Source organism: Larus michahellis, chromosome 8 (assembly GCF_964199755.1).
Source record: "Larus michahellis chromosome 8, bLarMic1.1, whole genome shotgun sequence".
Taxonomy (NCBI): Eukaryota; Metazoa; Chordata; class Aves; order Charadriiformes; family Laridae; genus Larus; species Larus michahellis.
Window position 1 is genome coordinate 23,170,470 of NC_133903.1, and position 24,391 is coordinate 23,194,860.

Below are 24,391 nucleotides of genomic sequence, written 5' to 3' on the forward strand. Positions count from 1 at the left end.
CATCACGCTGCCTTGCATCTGGGATTTAACCTTCCTCTTTCCTTCTGTTTTCTATAAATTTTGCAACCTGCACGTAACCTTTTTCTGTCTGTATGTCCTGTTCTTAGCCAACTTCCCTAGGATGGGACTTAGGGGATCTTCCAGTTCTGCTGCTGCTTCTCTGCCTGGAGATCTTGGACAAGTCACTTGTGTAAGTTCCATGTCCACACTTGTAAAAGGGAGACAAAGACCCTCTTCTCCTCTGTAAAGAGCCTGGAGATATATCAGTGAGGAGAGGCGGCTCCGTTGTTCTTGCTAACATAGCGTTTAAGGGGCTGATCTGGAAGGCTTAAGCTGTTGTAAGGTGTTGCCCAAACACTACAAAAAGAGACAGGCCTTGTGTTGTGGAGAGGTTCAGTGCAAATGGACAGGGCAGAACAAGTGGAGAGGGGGCTGGAGGTACTGTCAAATTTCCAGAGCAGGGCTTTCTCCAGTGCATGAAGCTGGTGGCCCCTGCACTGGCAGTAGTGTTTGCAGAGGGGACAAGGACAGCAGGAGAAAGAAGGTGCTGAAGCAGGAGATGATTGGAGCTGAAAGAGGGGAGCAGAGAAACAAAAGATCCTGGAGATGAGAGCAGACCCGGCAGGGCAGGTACAAGTTCCCCCGAGGAACGTGACTTGATTTACTTCCCCAGTATAAGGGTATTAGATTATTCTTGGGGATCTGTCAAATACCACATGCTTTTGCAGTGATCGCTGTACCGGCTGGGGCTGCAGAGGAGGGGATGGGACATCCAGCATGACCAGGGGCTTTGCCAGCTCAGTGCACAGTGTGACTTGATAGCCCCGAACACCTCCTCTCCGGGAGGCGTGTCCCAGGATGCCCATCCTGAAACACAAAAGCCCACAGGAGGTAAGACTGTACTGTCCTCCCACCAGGGCAGTGTTTCATAAAGCCCTCCCAGCTAAAGCCAAGGAGGATCTCAGGGATGCTCCAGCAAGGTGGTGCGGGAACAAAGATCTTCAGTGTTGGGCTTGGTGGGAAGCAAAGGAAGCCTTGGCCTGGGCCTGAGCTGCAGGCAGGGAGAGAGTGGGTGCAGAAGGGGAGAGAGGAATGGATGGGGAAAAAGAAAGAGTGCCTCAGGGCCTCCCAGTCCACCCCGTGCCCCATCCCACCCCGAGAGAGCTGGGGAGGCAGCAGGGTTGCTGCAGCCCCTGGCAATCCAGGCCTGCAGCACAGCTCCCTGGTGCACGGCCACCCACGTGTCTGTGCATCCCCAGGGGACCGGGCACTGAGCACTGACTGATGCTTTTAATATTGGGTAAATATTTAAATGCTGGGTAAATATTTAAATATCAAAGTAGATCTTTGCAGCTCCAGTGAACCGCTCCAGTGAACCACGCCAGTGGAAAACTTTGCAGAGGAGCATTTTGTGTCCCGAAGGTTCAATTTTTGCCATGAAAGAGTGTGCTTTCGCAGGAGCACATGGTGGTTCCCAGCAGCTATAAATGGCTGCGTGCTGCCATTGCAGTGTGTCATCGCATGGGTTTTCCAGATGGGGAAAACGAACATGCCTGAACCACGCAGGGGCCATGGGGTGAGTTCAAAGCTCACAGAGCCAGGGGATGAGAAAACTCAATCTGCTGACTCTCCATCCCATGGTTTAACCACAAGCTCATCCTTTCCCCTCGGGGGATCTCTTGCTGCAAAGTTGCGCTGCCATTTGCGCATGATTTTCAGAGAAAAGTATGTTCAGAGAAAATAATGCTGCTTGGTGTGAAATATCTTATAATAACTCTCTGTCTGGAAGGCGGATGGGAATGCATGTGGGGGAGGGTGTATGAGACAACAGATTTGGGTTTGGAGGAATCAATGTGGCTATTTGTTATGGTTGTGACCCTAAGAGGAAGACTACTGTACATCCAGCAGTTACTGGTCCACATAGCAGTTACCATGTGAAGGCACAGGGCTGTGCTGTGCCGCACACGCGCCGTGGCAGTCCAGCCCATGGGTAGCCCTTGGCATGGGGTAAACTTTGCTGGCTAGCTGTTTCAGAGGCAGCTCCCACTTGGCACTGGCAATCATGCCACCTGCGTGTCCTTGTTATCTTCAAGTGAAGCAGCATGTTTGCATGTGACTGCCCTTTTGTTTGGCACCTCGGATGAGGCACAGAGGTGGCTGCTTCTGATAAAATCCTGCGAGAGCTCTAAAGACCAAAGAGTCAACGATGGGCCTGGCGGATGGGATCTGTGCAGGGTGCCGTGCCCTGATTGGGAGTTCCAGCTGATGCTGAACAACATAGAGTGCCCCAACTTCGAACAGATGTGAGATTTTCTATGCTATCCCCTTTTTCCTTCTAGGATTACCTCAAATAAATGGTATTTTAATTGTTTAGGGAGAGAGTGCCTTTCTTCCTGGGGTCATGACCAGCAGCCCTGGTGCGTTATGGTGACATGAAGGAGAAGGGAGCAGGCTCAAGCTGAGCACTGGTACCATATTCGGATATGCCGGGGCGTGTTGTTACAAGATCATAGAATCATAGAATTGCTGAGGTTGGAAGGGACCTTTAAGATCATCAAGTCCAACCATTAACCTACCCTGACAAAAACCACTTCTAAACCGTGTCCCTAAGTACCACATCTACCCTTTTTTTTAATACCTCCAGGGATGGTGAATCCACCACCTCCCTGGGCAGCCTATTCCAATGTTTAATAACCCTTTCAGTGAAGAAATGTTTCCTAATATCCAATCTAAACCTCCCCTGACATAACTTGAACCCGTTTCCTCTCGTCCTATGACTTGTCACCAGGGAGAAGAGGTCAGCACCCATCTCTCTACAACCTCCTTTCAGGTAGTTGTAGAGGGTGATAAGGTCTCCCCTCAGCCTCCTCTTCTCCAGGCTAAACAAACCCAGCTCCCTCAGTCGTTCCTCGATGATGTCATGTACAACCTGGATTGGAGTCCTGCAAAAGGACCATGTTCTGGGGCAAGAGGATTTTAAAATATCAGCTGTGGTCATAGAAGATATGGTGCCGAGGCTACGCTCTTCCACGGAAAATACAAAGGAGGGAGGAAAAATACCCTATGTAGCTCCCAGATGCTCAGTATTTCTCAGGCAAAAATTTGTGTTTGTGCACAGGGAGCCCTAAACATTTTGGACTGTACCTGCAGAGATGACTGGGCATGGCACGTCTGGAGAGTGGAGGCTTGCGGGAATGTTAGCTGCGGTTTGGGAGTTCAGGCTCCTGAAATTAAAGCTGTATATCTGCAGGGCAGTCACGGCCTCTCCGTGCATGCTGTCCTTCGCATCTGCCCTTCTCAGGCATCAGCCCCTACCTGCGAGATGAAGTGGATGCCTTAAAAAAGCCTTTTGCTGCCATTTGCCAAGGGGAGTCTGTCAGCTAATTTCATCCATCAAATAAGCGTACATCCAGTAGTAACTGCTTCTTGTCTCTGCTGTACGGGGCTGGTTAAAAAACAGGGGCACAGCCATGACGTGTTATTGGTGTAGTATTATCTGCCCAGAAAAACAATCGCTGCTTCCCAACAGCTTAAAGCTTCCCTCCCGTAAGCAATGGAAGATCTTGTATTAATGTACTTGCTGTAAAGGCAGATACAATCCACTGAAATGTATGTGAATGACTCTGCCTCTGCCCAGGATGACTATCTGGGGAACGGACCAATGTTTCTTGGCTAGCAGTGTAGGAAACAAGATGGTCAGTGCTGCATTTTCCTCCTTAAGCAGTTCAGATGCAATTCAAATGAATCCCTCGTGGAACCCTCCTGGCTTCGGCTGAACTATGACACAGATGGGTCTGGCTCATTGCATGCAGCAAAAGCCTCTTAATTAGAGCAGCAGCTCAATTTATTTGTTTTGGATCATCTTTATTAGCCATCACTTAAGCTTGTAATTAAGAGCAGAATAGGGACTGTAAAAATGGTACCATCCCACACCGCTTGCCTTCTCCCTGTGCTGCAGCCACTGAGCGTTGCTCCTGTCTGCTCAACACCTTCAGGAGTCTCTCCCCCCCGTACAGGTGGCACTGTTGTCATCTGCGCTCCAAATGTATGCTTTATTCCTGGAAAAGCAGAAAGGAAATGGCAGTATTTTTCTCCTGGGACACTTTTAAATGACTGAGGTGGAACATCTAATACCCCAAATGCCACACAAGAGCAGCAGGTATGACTCCAGGTATGACTCCTGGAGGGATATTGCTGCCCATCTCTTAAAATAAATACCCAAGTACTAACACCTAGTGGAAGAGAGGGCCAAAATCCTTGCAGAGACTCTGGCAGGCAAAACAAAGGCAGAGGGACTGAGACCTGAGGCTCATGTGGTAACCAAGGAAGCCTGGACCCTCTCCTCAGGAGAGAACACTGCTCAGAAAAGCCAAGCTCCCATCGTTGCTCTGGTTGTGGCTGTTGTTATTGTCATGTGGTTATAACCTTGTGTTCAGTGGAGGGATTTTTTGTTCAGGTGTTTCTTCTGAAGTGCCTTAGACATTTTTAGGCTTTTCAGTCTGTCTCTGGACCACTCCAGTGTCCCAAATCTCCTCCTTGCAAACCTAAACCCCGGTTGCACTCTTTGGGCTGAAGGGCTGCTGTGAGCAGCACCACACAGCTATTTTCCACCACAGGGCAATTCTTGCTCTGAGACTCAGTTTTGTTTGTACGAACCAACTCTGGGAATCCTACATTTTATTTTAAATGCAGCTTGAGCCAAGACAAGCATGGGCATGTAGTTTTAATGATCTCTGCATTTTTAACAGGGACTGAGTCTACAACAGCTATGTTGGTATCTTATTCGTGTTATCACGATGCCTAGTCCTGGACGAGGACCCACAATGGCCGTCAACCCTATGGGGCAGGCTCTGCTCCCAGGAAGTTCACAGGTAAAAGGCAGAGATGCCTCTCCATCCCAGCAGCTTTGCAGGTGCCCGCCCTGTGGGAGGCAGGGCTGGACTTGGCTTTCAGAGCTGGCAGCCACAGCCGCTGCTTCCATGTGGCCCACCAGGAAATTCCCCCAGCTGGCATCCAGCCCCTGTAAAACCACAAGCAGCTACTGTTTGTGGTGCAAGGTAACGTGTATCAACCCTCTGGGTCTGCTCACAGGACAGGGGAGAAAGCTGGACCTTGTATTTTCCTATACGTGAGCTGTTACGAAATGGCTGCCTTGTGCTCCGGCGCAGTGTTTTCACCTTTATTTATTCAGACATCTAAAGGAACAATAGGTTAGAGAACTGGGAGGGGAGAGGAAGAGAGCTTGTACATTTTGCTCCTCCTTTATTCTGAAATGTCAGCATCTTACAGTGCTCTTGATCAGCTCTGCTTTGGCGGATGCTGCCACCACCGCCACACTCGGCTCCAATGATAAACACTGAAGGGCAGCATGGGGGACCCCACAGCAGTATTTTTGATGAAGTGCATCTCCAGGCTACACCAAATGAGGTTATTTGTGTCCTGCTACAGCCTTTGTTTGCAAACAACAGCCTCTCTAGGTAACAACACAACAGAGCACAAGTGCCTATTTATTTGCATCTGTCTCCACTCACAATAGCAAAGGAAGGGAACCCATCTGTTTGGGCAACACAGAACAAAAATACAGGAGAGGGAAGCTGGATAAATTAATAATATAGGCAGCTCAGAGAAAGAAGTCTGTGTTCCTCGAGATGTAGATAAATCTAGTGATTATTCTTTTCCTCAAAGTTTAAGCCAAGTCATCTAACCTGGAGTCTAACACGAAAAACAGGGACAAAGAAATCATTCCTTCCTTGTTGGCCTCATTTCTTGCTCAAAGATAAAACCCAAACCATTTTGGCCGAGCACAGTCCAGTAAATGTACCCTTTCACTGACCCCATGTCCATCCCACAGCCTCCTCTGCACTGAGTCATCACAGCATCTGCTGTTGTCATCTCCCCAGTGTCCCAGGGACCAGCTTTATCACAAAAAAAAAAAAGGACCAGTTCAAAGGCTACATTTTTAGATGCCAGCCCTGCACTCCCTGAAGATGATCCAATCCACGAAGAGAAAGCTGGCAGGTCTGTCACAGTCTTGCCTTTGCTTGTTAGAGTCAGTTGAAGAGTTTTACAGATCTGTTCTGAAGGTTGCTGGAGGCTGGTTATTTTTTGTTTTAAAGTAAGGGCAGCAGCAGACAGGCAGCCAGTATTAAAAAGAGAAATTTAAAAAAAAAAAAAAGTCACTTGGGCTTTAAAGCCAGATGACTGCTTTTGACAAGCTGAAGGATTTTTTGCGTCTGGATATTCCTGACCTGCAAGGCGAGGGGACGTGTTGGCAGAGCAGAGGATTTGAGCATCTCCAGCAGACAGAGAGGAACCTCCACCTTCTTTAACAAGGGCCCTGCACCAACTTGTAAGTGCCTTTGATCAGACTTCAGGTCTGGCCATATCCAGCCGTTCCTCGAGCTTCATGTCCAATCCTCACACCCCAAGTCTCAAAGAAAAGATATCCAAAATCAGAACTTGGTATTCCAGCACCAGACTTTCTTCACTCCCCTCCTCCCCAAATCCCACGTGAGGGGAAAAAAGATGTGCAGTGCTGTGCATGCCTTCACATTCGCTTTTCATAAAGGGGATGGGATGGGATGAAGACGGATTTCACTGTAAGAGCATCCTGTTGGCAGGATAAGGTGCTGTTATCTCAGACTGCTCCCTTAGTCTCCTTTGTGTAGTTTTGCTCAGGGTGAGAGAACATTTCTCAGCAATTGGACAGAAATTGGCCAGTTTGGTGCATTTCTTACACATTTTGCAAAGGTACTCAGCATGCTGCAAAGGGACATGAGAAACATCCTAAATGAGAAAAAATAAATAAATGTTTCCCAAACAGAAGAGTCATGGAAGTGAAGAGTTCACAAGGGCTCAAATGGTCACGTCTCCACCCCAAAGCATCCACAGAATCACCAGGATTTATATTTGGACCATGTTCTCCCAAGACAAAGTCACATTTCCCTTCTCAAGAGTTGCTCCTAAAGGGTGATGTTTCAGGAAGGGTGCACGTTTCCGCCTGGTTCATGCAATAGGCAGGAGTGGCCCTTTCTGTTGCATTCAGGCGGACTTGGATTACCAAGCAGGCATGAAAATTAGACCTGAGCTGAGTAAACAAATATTGATCTACGCAACCTCAGGTCAATGCTGAGAATAGTGTTTTGAAGTAGTATATTGAAGGGGCAGGATCCCATCAGACGGTACAAATGCAGGGTGAAATTCAATCCTGCTCCAGGGAGTTTGCAACCTCAGCACAATCAATAGTAGCATCTGAAAACGCTGGTCTCATTTGGGTTACAAAAATCTGTCTCCGAGTGGCTCCTGCTTTCGTAGCTGTGTATCAGAAAATAATTAATAAACAGTCCAGATCTCCTGAAGTGGGGAGAGGAAGTGATGCTAAAATAGCCACGTTCCAGGGGCATGCAGGGCTAGAAGTGGATTGGGATGGGAGGAGAGGAACAGCCCATTTGAGGGAAAAGCAGGGCAGTGGGGTAGACTTTCTCGAGACGATTAATGCCGACCTACACACCATCATCATTCCGGAGATGAGTGTTCATTTTATACAGCGACTTGCGCTTCTGAACGTGTGGTCTGGTAATTTTCCAGGTACTCAGCTGTTTGACTTGAGGGGTTTTTAAACACGCCGAATGCGATGTGATGTCTTGTGAGCGCTGGAGTGGAGGCAGCAGAGCGGATTTTTCCCACCGCAGTGAATTAAGTAGGACATGCCACCTTCCCAAGCGGAGTCTCTGACCCTCCCATGTCTCTGCAGGGTCACAGCTTATTCGTTAACACCTTGTAGAGAAAAGCCAGGGCCAGCCGGTCTCTTCTCAATGGTTTGAATTTTCCTCTGAATTTCAAAGGAAAATTATGACTATCGAGGTTGGCTTATTCAGACCGATGAGACTGGCTCATTGCAGGCCTCATCCCTGACTAGCAAAATCTCTGGGATTACTGAGCAAATTGCTATTATTTTCCCAGTCGGACGGGTTTTCCCCATTTTCTCTCCACCAGGATGGAAGGACAGGAGCAACCCTGTCCATGGAGGCACATTGTCATGAGCCCGGCAGACAGCGAGCGCCAAGTGTTGAGAGGACAAGTTCTCACAAGTCCCCATTTTTAGGACCGGTTTCTGTTTCACGTTGCAGCAGGCTGGCCTCGACCCGTTGCCTGCCCCAACGGAGTGGGACACGGCGGCTTGAAAGGAGATGTCGAGCGAAGAACAGCTGAGAGCTACAACGATCCTGGCATGTGTATAAATAGAGACAGAGCTGTTATCCTGATGAAACGAGACCAGATGTTTCTCTGAAATCCCTCTTCTCCACTAGTGAGAATTATAGTTTAGTTACAACAGGGGTAAGCAGGCAGCAAAACATTTTAGACTACTAATGTTGGGAAGTTAAAGGAAACACCAGAGGAGCAAAATGCCTTGCTGGGGCAGGGGGTGCTGGGGTAGCCTCCCCGTGGTGCTGCAGGGATGGATCGTGGATGACCAGAGTAGGTGCGAGCCAGAGGAGCCCCTCGCTGCCTTTGTTCTATTTTTCTGCTTCCTATCTTGGCATTAAGGGCCTGAGTTTAAAGCCCATGCTGCAGCCGCTTTTTTGAGGTAGAAATTCAGTGTCAGCACATGTATCCTGGAGGCAGTTGGCATGAGATGAAGGAGGGACGGCAGCAGCAGTTAAAACTGGGCCTTGGCTCTTTAATATTTAACTTTCCCCAGCACTGGGTTTTTTTTAATCAGTTTGCGCATTATCTGCCATCCCCGTTCAAAGAGGGTTTTAGCACGGAGATTTCAGTGCTTAATCCCAGGGGCAGGGAAAGCGGAAAAGTCTCTCTGAAGGTTTCAGGGCTCAATCTGGCTTCAATTACATCAGCCTAACTCAGCAAAGAGTGGCCACAATGGACTTTGCTGGGACCGTGTTGGGCTGGAGGTAACAAAATTAGGGGTGAGTCCCATATCTGGCTGGGAGACGCCTCTGGTCCCTAAGGCTCCATCCATAGGGAGTTACCAGGAGGATTTAAGCATTGCCAGGCTGGCTAAGAATAAACGTGCACTTTGGGCAATAACCAGCGCCTGGCCGTGGCCAGCTGCAGATGCTTAGGAAGGGATATCGGAAGAGGGAGAGTATAAAGTGATCCTTCCTCCGGCATACCCTCCCGGCTCTCGGTAATCAGCAGTTGAGAGACTTCCTGAGCCGGAGGTTGCATGAATTTGTCTAATCCTTTTTTTTGAATTCATTTATACTTTTGGCCTCCGTGACATCCTGTGGCAATAAGTTCCACAATGTAATTATGTGTTGTGTGAAAAAGTACTTCCTTTTGTCTGCTTTAGACCCGGCTTCTGAACATTTCTCTCTGTGCTCCTTCACTCTCGTGTTGCGAGAAACAGGGAAAAATAATTCCAGGTCCATACCAGACCTCTCTGACCTCTTCAGACTTCTCTGTCTTTGCTTGCTCCAAGGTTTTGTTCTTCCAAACTGGAGCCTCTTCATTTTTCTAGTCTTTCCTCCTCATATGGTATCTATCCCATCGCTTCCACTATCCTTACCACCCTCCTTCACATCTCTTCTCATTTTATTATCGCCTTTTTTTGAGATAAGATCACTGAAGTGAGACTTGCTCGCTCCTGAAGACGCAAGTTCATTCTCCTGGAAGAAGGTCAGCTTGTAAGATTTATTTTCTCAAGTCAGACTGATGTAGTTCAATTTCTTCTACAACACATACAGTCTTTGGCTTAATGGAAATACCTATGCAGCTCTCTCCAAACCCTTTGATTTAACCTATTCGGAGTAAACCTCCAGCCCTAATTTAACTAGAGCTTGTGGGTTAACGTGACAGTCACAAGTAGATCAACTAATGGGGCTGTTTTATACGAAGGGAATTTCATGCATGTGCTTATATTACTGCGCATTTATGCCTGCACAAATGCCCTGTGCGTTACTGGCGGAGAAGACCCCCAGCCAGAACAGCTGAGCCGATGAGCATGATACTCGGGACTCTCTGATTTCCAGGACATCTTTATTTATAAAATACGTCTATTTTTGCTACTGTCACGCCTGCAAAACCAGCCTTCCTATTTCAGTCATCCCTGCTCTTTATCAAATGTTCACATTGCACCAAACCCCACAAATAAAGGCGGGAGGATGGATTTTGTTTTCTGCTACTGCGTGAATTTGAGAAACTTCACTATCCAGTCGTTCCAGACCTTGCTGTTAGGATGGCTTGATCATACTTGCAGATACAACCGGTCCTCACTTGACGGGAACCAGTTGCTGGTGTCTTGCGCTGCTCCTGCGTAATTGTCGTCCCAGGATTGTGTGGCAGCATTTTAAAACTCCACTATTCCCCTTTTGGCAGTAGCTCAGCAGCCACATCCTTCCCTCGCAACACGCCAGATCCTTTTCCCTTTTTTGTGCAAGCTCCCTGCAGCAGCAGCAGGTAAAGACCCCGTACTTGTGCGAGGGATGGAGAAGTCTCTGGGAGGCTGATGGCAAGAAGGGGGCTGCAGGGTGAGCAGGAGGGGAGAACCTCCAAGAATTTATTGGATTGTGGCCACTAATTGATAAGCCTGGAGAATATGTATGTTGTTATCAGCAGCAGTGGGAATACAGAGAGGTAGAGAGAACATAGGAGGGAAAAATTGGTTTTCCTACTGTTTTATGGTATTATTATGGCAATTTATGCAGATGTCTGCTCTGGAAGGAGTAGCCCGCACACCCTCAGCTCCCAGTCCTTTGGAAACCATGACACAGAGCATGTTTTGGGGTGGGCAGGAGCCAGGAGAGGTTACTGGGTGTCCCGGCTGCGCAGAACTGCAGAATCACCCCATGCCTGCCACACTGATGGAAGGATGAATCCTCACCAGATATCAGCCTGGTTTAACTCGTCTTGGTTATAAAGGTAATTTTAAAATTTTTATTTCCCAGACAATTGAAGCTGACACCATCAAGCTCACACGATCTCTCTTTTCCCTGATCCTGTGTCTCATCTCCTACAACCTCAAGAAGTGTCGAACTCACTGGTCTGTTTCAAACAAAACAAACAGAAGGATAAAGGTCCAAGAGCTAATTAAATCCCTGCAGGAATAATGAAAATTGGCAGCAAGGTAAAAAAGGGCGATCCTACAAGCCTCTCCGCTGAGCGTGTCCACCCTCAGCTAGATACCAGGCGATCTACGCTGAGGCATGAACCTGTAGGAAACTGGGCTACACTGGTTCTGCCAATCACAAAACAACTGAACATTTTGAAGGAGGAGGTTTCTTTGCTTTCGAACTCAGCTTGGAAATCACAGCAGGGCACATATTCCCACCACACAATGGAAAAACTGCAATGCGAACTCATCCCGTTTCAGAAAACAGGGTTCCCAACTGGGTAGAGAATGACCCAATTGTAGGGGAAGATTCAGGTCAAGCTCTCAGTCAAGCAGGAGATAGAAACCCACAGGAAACGAGGTTTCATCAATTAATCATAGGGCTGGCAGGACTTGTTTTTCTCCATTGAAATAGTTAATACATCTTCCATCACAGACGCAACTATACCATAGGGTATAAGGATACTCCAACCCAGTTGGTTCAGGAGGACATCATTCGCTGTCACTCTGCAAGTCCTCCATTCCCAAGAGAAACTTGTGGGAACTCCTAAGACAAACCTTTGGTTTTGGGCAGCTGATCGCAACCTGCAGAGCTTAGAGAGTTATGGCCCTTTCAGAGGGAAGTTATTGCTCTTCTCGCTGTGTGAACCCTCTTATTCTGTTGTAGTGCAAAATAAAACAAGTTGACATAGTTAGGAAGTGGGGGAGTTGTACCTAGTTTAAAGCAGCTTTGTGGCAGTGTAACTGCTATAGGTCCACGCTAATTCAACAACTATTTCAATAAAGAAAAAAATGCTAGCCCCTTTGTACTAATGCAGAAGTTGTGTACAGAGATGGGCCCGTAGACAACAGCCCATGCTAAGCTTTTGATTTCAGTGAGAAATGTTGAGGAGATGGCCGATTCGCTAAATCCTCTATGCACCATGGAGATAATCGCTGAATCTACATGGTTGGATGAATCTACCCAGTTCTATTGATCATGGATAGGCACGGACTCAGACCAAGAGATTACAGGGAAGGAACACAAAGCAAGCTGAACCCCTTTGCCCATCCTCCCTGAAAACTGAAGATACAATACCGTGATTTAAAAGACACTGTGGGATGCACGCTATATTCAGATACTTTATTCTAGATTTTTAAGAACATGCACCTCAAGCGATGAGAACTTTGATGGAAAAATTAAAACTTTGTGTAATCATGGAGATCAGCAAATAGGCATCCAGGAAACAAACCCCCTAAAACTTAATCAAGCCAGTTGCCCTCCTTTCTCTCCAGCACGTCTCCTTCCCGTGTACCTGAAAGAGAGCGACAGTGTAATGCATAAAAGATTTAACAGTCTCAACTAGGCACGCTCCCAAGCACAACGTGAACACTGACAAAACCCAGGGAACCCCATCTTATACTGCTTTTTGAGTCTAAACCCATCATTTTCAGATTCCTGCGCTGTTACTAGCAGGTCAGAGAAAGGCACGCTGTGAGATGCATGTGCCATATACCCCCCGCGCAGGGATTATCCCCCGATTTTTACTTCTTGGGGATGCTTCTGTCAAGCCACAAACTCCGCTTCCCGCCGCCTTTCCCGCCTCCCCTGGCGGGCTGGCTCCTGCCGGGCAGCTGATGCCGTGCGGCGGGGCCGGCCTGCCGGGCCTGAGAGGCAACCCCTCGGGGGCCATTTTGAAACCCCTCGGGGGCCACGGCGAGAAGCCCCGCGTGGGGAAGCGGTCCCGAGCGGGGGCGCCTGGGGAGAGCGCTGCCCGCGCCCCAGAGGGAACGAAGGGCCGGCAGCACCGCCCGCCATCGCCCGCCTCTCCCTCAGGGCAGGGGCGGGGAGCGGGGGTCCCGGCTCGCCGCCTCGGCGGGCGATTACTCTGGCCTGGCCGAGCCCCGCCGTCCACCGCCTGCCCCGGACGCTCGGCCCGCCACTGCTCGCGCCTGTTGGCCGGGGATGCCGCCGGCGCTGAGGGCGCGGCGGGGCCGCCGCCGCCGGGTGCTGGAGCGGGCGGGCAGCGGCCGCCGCCTCCTCCCGCGCTGACGCAGGGGGCGGGGAAGGGAGGGAGGGATGGAGCCGCGCCGCGGCGCGCACTGAGGCGAAGCGAGGCGCGGCGCGGCCGGCGGCGCCTAGTCGTCCCCCCTGCCTCAGCATGGAGGCGCCCCCCGCGGCGGGCGAGCCGGCGGCCTGGGCAGCGGAGGCGTTGGCGGAACCGGAGCTGGGCTCGGAGGAGCTGGAGGCGGCGGCGGGCGGCGCGCTGGACCGCGTCCTGCTGGAGTCGGTCTGCCAGCAGCAGGGCTGGGTCCGCGTCTACGGTGAGGGGGGGGCGGGACCGGGCCCCGCGCAGGGCCGGGCCGGGCCGGGCCGGGCCCCGTTGCCGGCGGCAGGTTGGAAGCGGCGGAAAACTTCACGGCCCTAACTTTTTCCCTCCCCCTTTTTTTTCCTCCTGCTGCCGAAGCTCCCAATTCCCCGAGTCTCCTTAATCCCCCCGCCCCTTTGGAGCGCCGGGTTCAGCCGCACCCCGCGTCCTGGCAGCCCCGCCAGTACCCCCCAGCCGGGATGCTGAGATGCTGGAGCCGGCACCCGCGGCGTTATCAGGCCGGGGATCCCCGTCGAAACCTTTTGTGTCGCCGGGAGTCAAGTACAGGATGCGAGTGCGGGCAGGGCTGAGCTCCCGCCGCCTGCCAGCGCCGGCTCTGATTAGTATTAATGAGATACTGAAGGCCTGGGAGGTGCTGATATGGTGGGTCCCGTCTTACTGATGCGTGTTAAATTGGCACCTTTCTTATTTATAAAAAGGATGTTAAAATCTGGGCCGCGTACAGGACCCGGTGTTGTTTCCTTCTTTCTCAAACTCTCCCTGGTATGTAACCTTTTAAAACTAGCTTGATTTATGTGACCGGGCTTTGGTTTGTTTAGGGTCCCAACTGAAAAGCAGTCAGGCTTAATCTCTCTATCGGCACCTAAATAGTGGAAATTCTGTTTTATCTTTTCCATGTCTTTTCCTCTTGTTTGTCTTGGTAATCTAACGATAATTACTCCCACGTTGCAGAGTGAAGATCACTGCAGACGGTATCTTGTTTTCCCTCCTGTAACAAATTTGTTGGTCCATCCTCGAAAAGGCAGCAGTTATGGTGTTTGCATGTGCAGTTACTATGTTACTGTTGCCTAATATTATGTAGAATCTGTAAAAACACTTTCTTTTATTGGTACTTTTTTACCTCAGGTCGTGTCAGGCTGCTGGCTGCCCCTGTCTTCTTCCACCCCTGCCCAGAATCCCAAAGAGATTCTCCAGGTTTTCCCTGGCCTGTAAAACTAGAAGCAAATGCTCTCTGTTACCCGTATCATTTAACTGTTACTGGCTGCATTATTCCTGAAAAACAAAGATGATATAAATAAGTTATCTCCAAGAACTCTACTGGTTTTCTTGGCTGATGGCAGTTAATTATTGTGAGTACCACCAGCAATAGCCTGTGCACTTATCAAATGAGGAAGATCAGGCTGCAGGTTTTCTGGAGAGCACAGTCTGTTCAAAGACATTTGTGTTTATTTTGGAAGCTTGAAAAGCTGGTGCAGTGGGATGAGGTTGTCTGTCTGCTTTTTGTCTGGCGCATCAAGGAGCGAAGTTATGCTTAGTGCAATTAATTGTAATAGAAGTTTGGGATTTTTAGTAGTTTCCACCGTGTCTAGCTTGCTGCTTCTTGTGTGGCTTTCTTTTGTTACTCTCAGTCTAATGCTGAGACTATAAAATGCAGCCTTCTAAAAAAATCTCCTTGCTGTTGTCAGGGGGAGCTCCCAATAAAGCAGATTGCCTTCAAATTGTTTGTTTGTTTAGAATACTTTCCAAAGGTAAAATGAGAATGTACTTAAGGAGAGGATGTCTGGCACCAGCCTATCTGATTGTTACCCAAGGTTATATCTTGTATGAGTGGAAGCAGGAATGTGGTTTCAAAATTAGCCACAGCGAAAAACATTGCTTGTTGATAAAGTCATGTCATATGTTGTGATGTGTTTGTAGCCTGACACTAAAATGTAGATAAATGTGAAAAAAATCCCTGTGACAGAGCAGCTAGCTCGCAGGCTATAAAAATCAGCATAGACTTCAAGCATGTAAAAATACATCTTGTAGCCCAAGGACAATAACTAATTATTCCTAGTCTGTGTTTAAAAACAACTCATTATCTCTCTCCCTCATAAAGAATATGATGTGGTAGTGTCTTTTCTCCTTCCCTACGAAATTGCAATCGGATTAGCTAGTATTTGTTTATTTCCTCCTGCTTATTAGCCTTTTTTTGCTTGCATGAGCACATCTGGAGAAGTTTGTGGACAATGAATCAAGCTGAAACTGTGCCATGTTTGTGCACAACTAAATATGGGTTACAAACCTATGAGTGACAAGTGTTATTTATAGGATTAAAAGTAAAGCCTTGCACAGTTGTTTGAGGAACCACAGCAGCACAGGGAAAGAAAACAGGAGCAGAAAGCTTAGCCTTATTGTCTGTATTGTCTGATAAACAATGAGAACACTAAGACTAATTATTTCGCCATGAATGGCTGGGGGAGGGAAGGAATATCTAGCATATGAAAAGCGGAGAAGCATTTTCTAGCATGGCAAGAAATGCGGTTTTTGATGTTATAGAATTTCTTTTCCACCTGTTTTTATGAAGGTGTACCACTGTGTTGGGGACTTGTTCCAAATGACTCTCTGAAAAGTGTCTCAAGTAGTGGAAACACTTATTTTAAAGAAGAGGAGTTTGGCAGACACTTAAAGATAACTGTCTTACTTCTGTACCTCTCTGTTCTGCAGTGGTGTGCCATCCATTTCGTCTCTATCCAAGGAGGTAATTACTGGCATGAGGGGAGCTCGTCCAGTTGCAGGGCCTGTAAAACTTCATCTGTAAGCACAAGAGAAAAGAACAAAGTAGTGAAGTACCATCATTACTGGTCTCTGTGGCTTGCCAGCAGTATGACAGTGATGTGAATACAGTAGGACTTTACAATGTCAGGGATGTGATTTCAGTGTGACACTGAGGTCTTGTCTGACTTCACGATGAGATCTAAATTATAGTCTGGGTATTTTTGCATTTCCTGCGTTAGCTGCAGTAGTTAAAGTGTAGCTTTTTCATTCTGTGTTCTGGAGGTTTGTCAGCTTCCAGTTAAGTGAATTAGCAAGGACATTATCAAACCATGGAAATACAATTTCCTTACTGAAGGACAGTGTTTGTAATGTAAGCAGTTTCTTCTAATCTGATGTTTGAATAGTGAACAGGAACAGCAAATTTGCTTGTCGGAGTGATAGGTGTAATTGCTTGTGAAACACAAATCATGTGAATGTTGTTACATGATGTTTCCAAGAACTAGTTTTGACACACAACTATTGTTTCTGTAAAATATGTATCAACATGTGTTCTGGATGATGGCTTCCTTTCAGACTCATGGCATGTGTGTGATGGGTAAGAGGTAAGAGATTGTCTTGCCTGAATTAATGCTATGATATTTTTTTCCCCTCTGTAAAAGGGATAACTGACTTCTGAAAGCAGAGTTTCAAGATCTTTTTCTCTGCTCTTTGAAACAGATTTTGGGGGGAGGAGGCGGGGGAATAACTGCATTTACAGCATTCACAGTGCTAACTGTGAAAACAGAGCAATTGTATTGCCTGGTGTGACTGATTGAACATCCATGCATTTTGCAGCAAAGAATTATAAAGCTAGCATATCAGCATTGGTGTTAAATTTTGCATGTGATGGGGGCAGAATCGGATTTTGCCTGACTTACAGTCTGTATCTAAACATGTTTTACACTTCGGTAGCCGGTGGTTGTCAAATTAGTTTCTCGTGTACCTGCTTTAAGCTCACCGCAAATGCTCATGCGCTAAAATGATTAATTTCAAAATAGGAGTTGCTGAAATACGTAGAAAATAGCACAGGGAAGAAGCTATTCTTTCTTGGATGTTCATCCTGCAAATGGACATTACTGCTCTGGGGCCTTATCTGGACTAGGAAATGTCTTTCTCTTTTAGCCATGGTGCTAAAAGACGACAGTGGTTGTACAAGCTCTAGCGCAGATCAGCTGTGGACTTTTTCATCACCTTGTCCTGTAATCCTGCGAGAAGTCTGCCGGAATAAGCCCTCTCATCCCCCTTCTCCTGGTAGAAAGAGAAGGCTCTTCAAACACAAACTTGAAGGGCTCCATCCTTTTTTATGGATACAGACAGATCTACAGACAGAGCTTTGCTGGCTCTGACTCCAGAAAAAGCCCTAGACCCCGTGCAACCAGACAGAAACGTCTCTTGGCTGCCTGAAACCTGAGTTCCAGGCTTTTAAGTATTGGGCCTCAGAAAATATTAGGCTCATGCTCAGGGCTGAAGCCATGGTAAGGCATGTACTGTCATGTGGAGATTAAAAAATAGCTGTAGCTTGAGCACTGAACAGAAGTGACTCCTAATCATGTGAAATCCAGTCCAAAAAGCCCAATTTCTGTGAGTTACCCATTCCAGCAATCTGTTTTCTACCTTGCTCAACTCTTATATCAGTGAGTCCAAATCTGTTCCCAGGGTTTTCTGGTTCTTTACAGTCTGCCTCACTACGGCTTTGTGGGTAGAGCCTGCCTTGCTATAGCTTTGTAGGTAGCTTGATACCTTTTTTCTTTTTTTTTTCTTTCTTTCCTTTTTTTCTTTTCTTCTCTTCTTCCTCTGCTTGCAGTTGTACCTAAAAATGCAAAGATTATCCATTTCCAAACTATTTCTTTTTGAACGAGCACCAACAGGCCATAATGTATGGCATCTTGTCAGCAAATCCTCTCCTTCCAGCCCTGCTCATGCTGCCGGCTAGCTTTTTCTGAGATGTCCATGCGAGGATGGTGAGTGTGACACACGAGCCTCCCCCAGAGTCGGTCTCGCCTCACCGGGGTCCAGCCTGTCCCCCCCGACCTCCACCCAAGCCGGTGGAGATCCCACCAGGTGGCGGCATCTTCATTGCGGTGGTGCAGGAGTTGCTGAAGGACGCCTGAGGCTGCCTGAAACAGGCTGGGGGATAGCGTCCTCTCCACTTCTGAACCTTTATCGCTCATCTCCAGAAGCTCAATTAAAAAGTAATCTGGAGGCTGTATAACAAGGGATAGGTAGGAAGGGTGTATTTTAATACAAAAACCAAAAAAACCCTCATAGCAAATGGAAGCGGCGAAGCGATCTGATAGTTGAGGGACGGCTGTTGCATCTGTAGAGGGTTTTCCTTGGCTTCTTGAGATGCATGCAGGTAGTATAGCTGGGCTAGATTTTGTATACTGCCGTATTTATGAGTGTGTACGGAGCTGCAATTTGTTGCAGGAGATCATTTGCTGTTATGAAGGACTTAACGTTAGATAAGCTGAAGGTGTGGATGAGACCCTTGGGAAGCTGGAAGGGAGCTGAAGAGCTGCATGGCATGCCTCCGTAGGCAGTCTTGTGTTGGCAAGTAGAGAAGGTTCGGGAGCATTCCTTTCCCTTCTGATCAATAGACTTATTTTTAACTCGCTTAGAAAGTTGGTGCAAAAGAAGATAAAGCTTGTTGGGCCGGGAAATGTCATTTCCTGTGTTTTTGGACAATGCCTACTATAGTGATATCTGACCTTATCGTGGCCTTCAGGTACTGCTGCAGCATATTAGTTACAAACATTAAATAATGAAGGCATAAAGCTTTCTTTTCATTTTGTTAAGATGAAAAATAACAATGATTTCTATTTGGTGCCCCATTATAAAAGACAGAGTTTAATCAAAACCAAGGTTTTAAGTGACGGCATTTGCTACAGATTAAAAATAGACAAGCGTGCTGTGGGCAGAGATAGCGCTTTCCCTTGCCAGCCAGCAGCGGGGAATAGATTTGACTAAAGTGCTTTTACAGGTGATCTGCTCATACCTGCTGTATGACAGCTTTTCTGATAGCTCTCTTTGACTGCAGGGAATTCATACAAGCATGTAGGGGGTGAATTATGGGTCCTCTGTGCTACCGCAGCTATTGAATCTCTGCTGGCTTTCTTGTGTATTGTGGTGATTTGGAGTGCAGCTGAGCGCTGGGTATAGCCTGTTTTCTTCTTGGTTGCTTTACTCACAAACTTTATTGCAGAATTAGCCCTTTGAGGTTAAAACTGTTTGCCCTTCCTCTTTTTAAGGAATGTTGATGTTAATTTATACATAAATGGATTATTTTTTTTAGGAGTTTTTAGCTGGGCTCTTTCAGCTGGCTGTGTTGTTGCAAATGTTGCCTAGGTTACTAATTTATTAAGTCACTTAAATATTTGGAGGCATCAACAATACTAGAGTGTGTTGGGGAAAATGAGGATGACATTATTTTAAAACATCAGTTTCCTGATTCCTGTGTTTCAGTCACAGGATTTATCTCTGGCTGAACATTTTCATGTGGTGCTGCTTCCTATTTTTAAACAATAGGAAAAAAAGGGAAGATAAGAGGAGCATAGCTGTGACCCATTGACTTACTATGAGATCATGGGTTCCTTTCAACTGATATTTATAGATTTTTATAAAAAATAGCTGAGATTTCAGCATTTTCTGGCATATACGCCTTCTTAGCCCCAAGGTCGCAGAGTTAAGTTCTCTTCTGAATTCTTTCAAAATCCTCTGTGAAGGCACGTAGTAATCATGGAAATACAATTTGTATCTGCAAGGAAAGTAACCAAGTGAAAAGAAAAATTACTGCGTTTTGGTTTGTAAATGTCTCCCAAAGTCCTTTGTGTGTTTTGACACTCCCCTATCTCAGAAAGCCTTTATAAAAGTGATCAGGAGGGAATAACATTTGTTAATTCTCTTTAATGGAGTTTCAAAAGGTCACAAAACTGTAGAAAGGCTCTTTTCTAAGAATCAGGATTATTTTTAATTATAAAGCAAGTTGGAGTAGTGCGAGTAATGAGCTCTTGGAGGTGAAGGGGGTCTTTGCACTTAAGTAAATGTAAAACCAAGTCCTGGATTTAGATCCCTTATTATCTAAAGGGATTTTTTTTTTTTTTTTTTACAGCTGGGAATACCCCGTTAAAAATTAGCTCTTATACTGCAAGCACTGGCAGGCACTTAGTTAAACACATTAATTCTGCAAACTGTGGGAAAATGACACCCATTTCAGCAGATGTGCAATGTGTCTGGTGTAGATTTGCATAAGAATGCATATGCTTCTCTGTTAGTTTCTGGCTTGATTAAAACTTGCAGGCACCTTTTCCCTTCCTGCAGTGCTGTGTCTGCATTCTTGGACACTAGTGGTTTAATTGAAAATGCCCCATTTTCCTCTGTGTTAAGAAAATTCATTTTATTTACAAGGTACTGTAGATGCTCTTGGTGTTTTACAGACAGAGTCTGCTTTGCTTGCCCTTTGGAATTTGTAGCCTGGACCGGAGAAGAAAGGAAACAGCAAAGATGGAAAAACAGCAAATGCGTTAGGAAGTGGATGAAGGATTACACGGTAGAGTATTATGAGATGGGAGGGGATTGTGTGTATTCAGTCCTTGCTTCCAAGGAGGTGTGGGAATGGAAATCAGTACTGTGATGAGAGGAAGAGAAGTGTTTAGGAACAGGGACTAAAAACCCATCCTTTAGACTTAACCCCTCCCAACGTTAGGCTTTCATGTAATGGTCCAAAGGATTCACTCTGCACCTCGGCCCCATTCCCAATGTGGATGGCATGACAAAAGCATAGAAAATTATTTTCAGGTAGACTATAGATATTGGAGTATTAATTCTGAGAGACCTTTCCATACTCTGGGTAGCAGGGATTTCAAGCAAGGTACTGGGAGGCAGAATATTGGAAAAGAGGATGAGAACTTGGATTTCAATGGGAAGTTTCTGACAAGGAGGGAGAAACTAATTAGGAAGTGACATTTTGCATAGGTTTTTATCCATGTGTGACAAACGTTGGATACCCACTACCACAATGCAGAGCTTCAGGAGAAGACATTATGTGTCAGGACTGTTTTTAAAGTTTTTTTGGCACTGATTAACAAAAGACAATCTAGCAGTATTCTAGACAAAGCTTAATGCTTGAGGAATGCAGGAGCTGCACTGCCCCGTCTCCTGCTGGCGATGGTTTTGCATAGGCCTGGTAGCCAGCAGAGCACTGTTGGGTTGGCCAGGACTGGAGGGAGCATTATCTCACCAGATGAGAAGTGATTAGCGTTGCCTGCATGCAGCACCTCTAGCTTTCTCGTTTTATCAGTTGGAAGGTACTTAGTGGCGTGGAAGTGAGAAGGAAAGTAAGGAAATGCTCTTAGGCAGCAGGAGTCTGCAGGGCTGCGAGCTGTCATGGCATGGCAGAGGGCCAGCTTACACCCTTCAGAGCTTCAGGCTCTCTTGAGAGAGGCCTGATTTTCCCCAAGTCTAGAATAGCGGTGTTTGCGTTTAGGTTGAATAAGTTGGAAAGCCTAGAAACTTGTCATCCGTTTTTTGGGATCTTCTTCATAGAAGAACTTAAAGTGACTACATGGAATACAACAGTGTAACTGCATTTTTCCTTTTGGGAAACAAATCTCCTTTTGCCAGTGAGGATTTGTAGGAAATAGGGATGGGACTGATACTTCTTTTCCATGGTTAGTACTTGTATGGCAGATAAAGTTAAAAACCTCTGCTTGCTTTCTTCAGTTTCTCATTACTTGAGTCAGTGGATTGGCTTGAGATAAGCGGAGGTAATTCACACCCTCGTTTAGCTGACTCTTTAGTGCACTGATACCCATCTCAACAAGATAGGGTACAGATGCTGCTCTAGTCAGCACAAGGTGTGGTACAAGGGATTTCAGATTTGAGGAAAAACGTGTGGAAAGTAGCAGTGCCTGAGGGCTGAATCCAGTCTTTGAATCTCGTTAAGGAATTAAATGATCACTTTGCATCAGTTTTTTTCTACCATTTTGTCATGGCAAATGGTGACTGCTTTAATAGGAGTTGCTACCCATTAGGGTAAAAGAAGGAGGGATCAGTTTCACTTACTTGGACCATTCATTGCCTTACTATGTGAGTGCATCCAAAGCATTAACACTTCATTTGAGAGTGCTGCTGTGAAATGGGAAGGTGAAGAAACGAGACTCAAGTAGGTCAGGTAACTTGCCCAAGGACATACAAGAAACTTGGCAATGGAAGTCAGATCTCCTGAGACCTCCACAGTGCTTTGCTTGCATGCTTTGAGTTGTACTGCTTTGTGTTTTGGATACCTTCAAGCCTGCTACTTTACTTGGATCCTCTTGTGGCTATTCATAATCCTCTTAATGCCCTATTAGCTGTCAGATCTGTAGGTCAGCGGGGCAAGATGCTCTCAAGAGGGGAAACTTTTATTGAGGTGGTTATGTCTGCTTGCACCCTTTCTGCCTTCCCCCCAAAAAACCCCACCCAATGTAAAGTTTTTTTTGACCTTCAAAATGTAATAAATCTGTCTCATTACAGTGATAGCAGGCTGGACTGCTGGTATGAAGGAGTTTGGGTAGCTGGCACTGATTAACTTCTCTTAATTTGTGGACAGGGCCAGATGTTTGACTAAATCATTATTTCCAAGTAACTCACTCTTCATATATCGCAGATTGAGACTGGAAAACCATAGAGCAATGATTAAATCACCTGAAGCTCTACCATCCTTGCCATGGCTATTTGAGACCTTATGCCACTGGGTAATACTTTTATGTTTTGTTGGCTTTGCCAGGAGAGTTGACTGATCCATAGTAATTTTCCGTATTAGTTAGGTAATTTATCTTGACATGCAGGAGTGCAGTGCAGTACAGGCACTATGAAAGAAGAGACAAAAAGCTTCTTGAAAATATGTTTGTTTATGTAATGAGGTTATACCTCAGGCTGTACAGCCAAGCTACTGTCTTTGCTGGGTTTCCCAGCTTGCTTGAGTGTACTGGAACACGTACATCACGCACCAAAAGCTCAATGTGCTCACACTTGCTAGGAAATCATTAGACTTCCTCATCAAATAATACTGAGTATTTGCTATTTTGAGGTACATTTTTGTAATTATTTTCCATCTTTTTGTTCAGGGTGGTAGGTAGTTGGTAGGTCTCTTGGAAAATAAGTAATCAGGAAAAATGGAGTGGTATCACCAAAATGGAAATAGAGACCTATAGCAAAAGGATATGGTGTTTTAGAAAACAATAATAATTAAAAAAATCAACATCCTTTTAAACCTGCTTTGAGAAGATTTATCTTCTAGATGGCTTAGGCTTATGGGGTCTCTTTCTCTCTTGCTCTCTGGCAGCAGTTGTGCAGGATGTCAGTGAGGTGTGGGGTGATTGATTACCCCATTGAATGGATTTCATGGGGTTCTTCCTTAACTCCTTCCATTAGCTAAGGCCTTGCGCACTGAAGTTTTCAAGCAGACTAAACTCCTTGGAGGTAATGAGTTTTATATCCCATATAGTAAGGTGGCAAAAAGGTTTTATGGTCTTGCCATAAATATTTATGTCAGTTTTCTTTCACATGCCCTCAGCTGGTGACTCCTCTGCTTAAAGAAGCCCCTGTGGCTTTTCACCTCAAGATCTGTAAGTAGTGGCAGAACAGTGTGAACCAAGGCCATTTCAGACTTAGCTATCCTCATTTTGATTCCAGTGGTTGCTAATTTCTCAATTATAACCATTAAATCAAATTAAGGAAGAAAGCCTCTTTTTTTTTTTTTTTTTTTTTTTTTGGTTAGCCTAGGCAAGCTTTATAGACTGAAGTTAAGCATTTTCTGCTCTATTTTTTTTTTTTTTTGGACTTAAACAGCCTCTGTTCACCAAAATGATGAATATGTAGGAGAAAGGAAGGATGATGAGGAGGAAACAAATATTTTTGATTCCAGCCCAGTGCTGCAAAGGGGGAGTCTGCATGCTGTATAAAGGAAAATATGTCTGAAACTTTGGTGAAAAAAAAAATTAGAGAGGAATGGAGTAATAATAGTTAAACACCTAAGCAGTATGAAAAGGCATTAATCTTCCCTATACTGGCAAAACTTGCTTTGTGTTATTTCTTTGTCAGAACACATTGCTTTTTCTGTGTTAAAAAATAGAAAAGGGTAAAAATAGAAAACTATCTGAAAATGCAGTATGGCTATCAATGGTAAGCATATGTTTAGTGTAAGAGCAGCATTCCCCTGAAGCCTGGTGTCTCAAAGTTATCTGGATCCTGGCTTCGTTGATCTCAAGCTGTACGTTTTACGTAATTTGGGTTTAATAGCATGCTCAGCATCTTTAACCCAGTGCTCAGGAGGAGGCAGCCAGTCATATATACTATTTACATACATGAGCCACTAAGAATTGTGAATTATGCTTGAAAGACATATAGATGTAGTGCTGAGGGACATGGTTTAGTGGTAACTTGTCTCATGAGTGCT

At 46.1% G+C, this 24,391-nt stretch overlaps 1 protein-coding gene across 4 annotated transcripts in view; it reads left to right on the plus strand.

Moving 5' to 3' along the window:
- The first annotated feature begins 13,124 nt into the window (after positions 1-13,124).
- Positions 13,125-24,391, plus strand: part of RASAL2 (RAS protein activator like 2) — a 186,776-nt gene continuing 175,509 nt past the window's right edge. For 2 of the 4 annotated variants that reach the window (XM_074599511.1, XM_074599514.1), the window contains exon 1: positions 13,138-13,375. In XM_074599511.1, the coding sequence (XP_074455612.1) occupies positions 13,213-13,375 (163 nt within the window). In that variant the 5' untranslated portion in view covers positions 13,138-13,212. Of the gene's footprint in view, positions 13,376-24,391 lie in introns of all 4 variants that reach the window. The other 2 variants (XM_074599510.1, XM_074599512.1) reach the window with 2 other exon arrangements.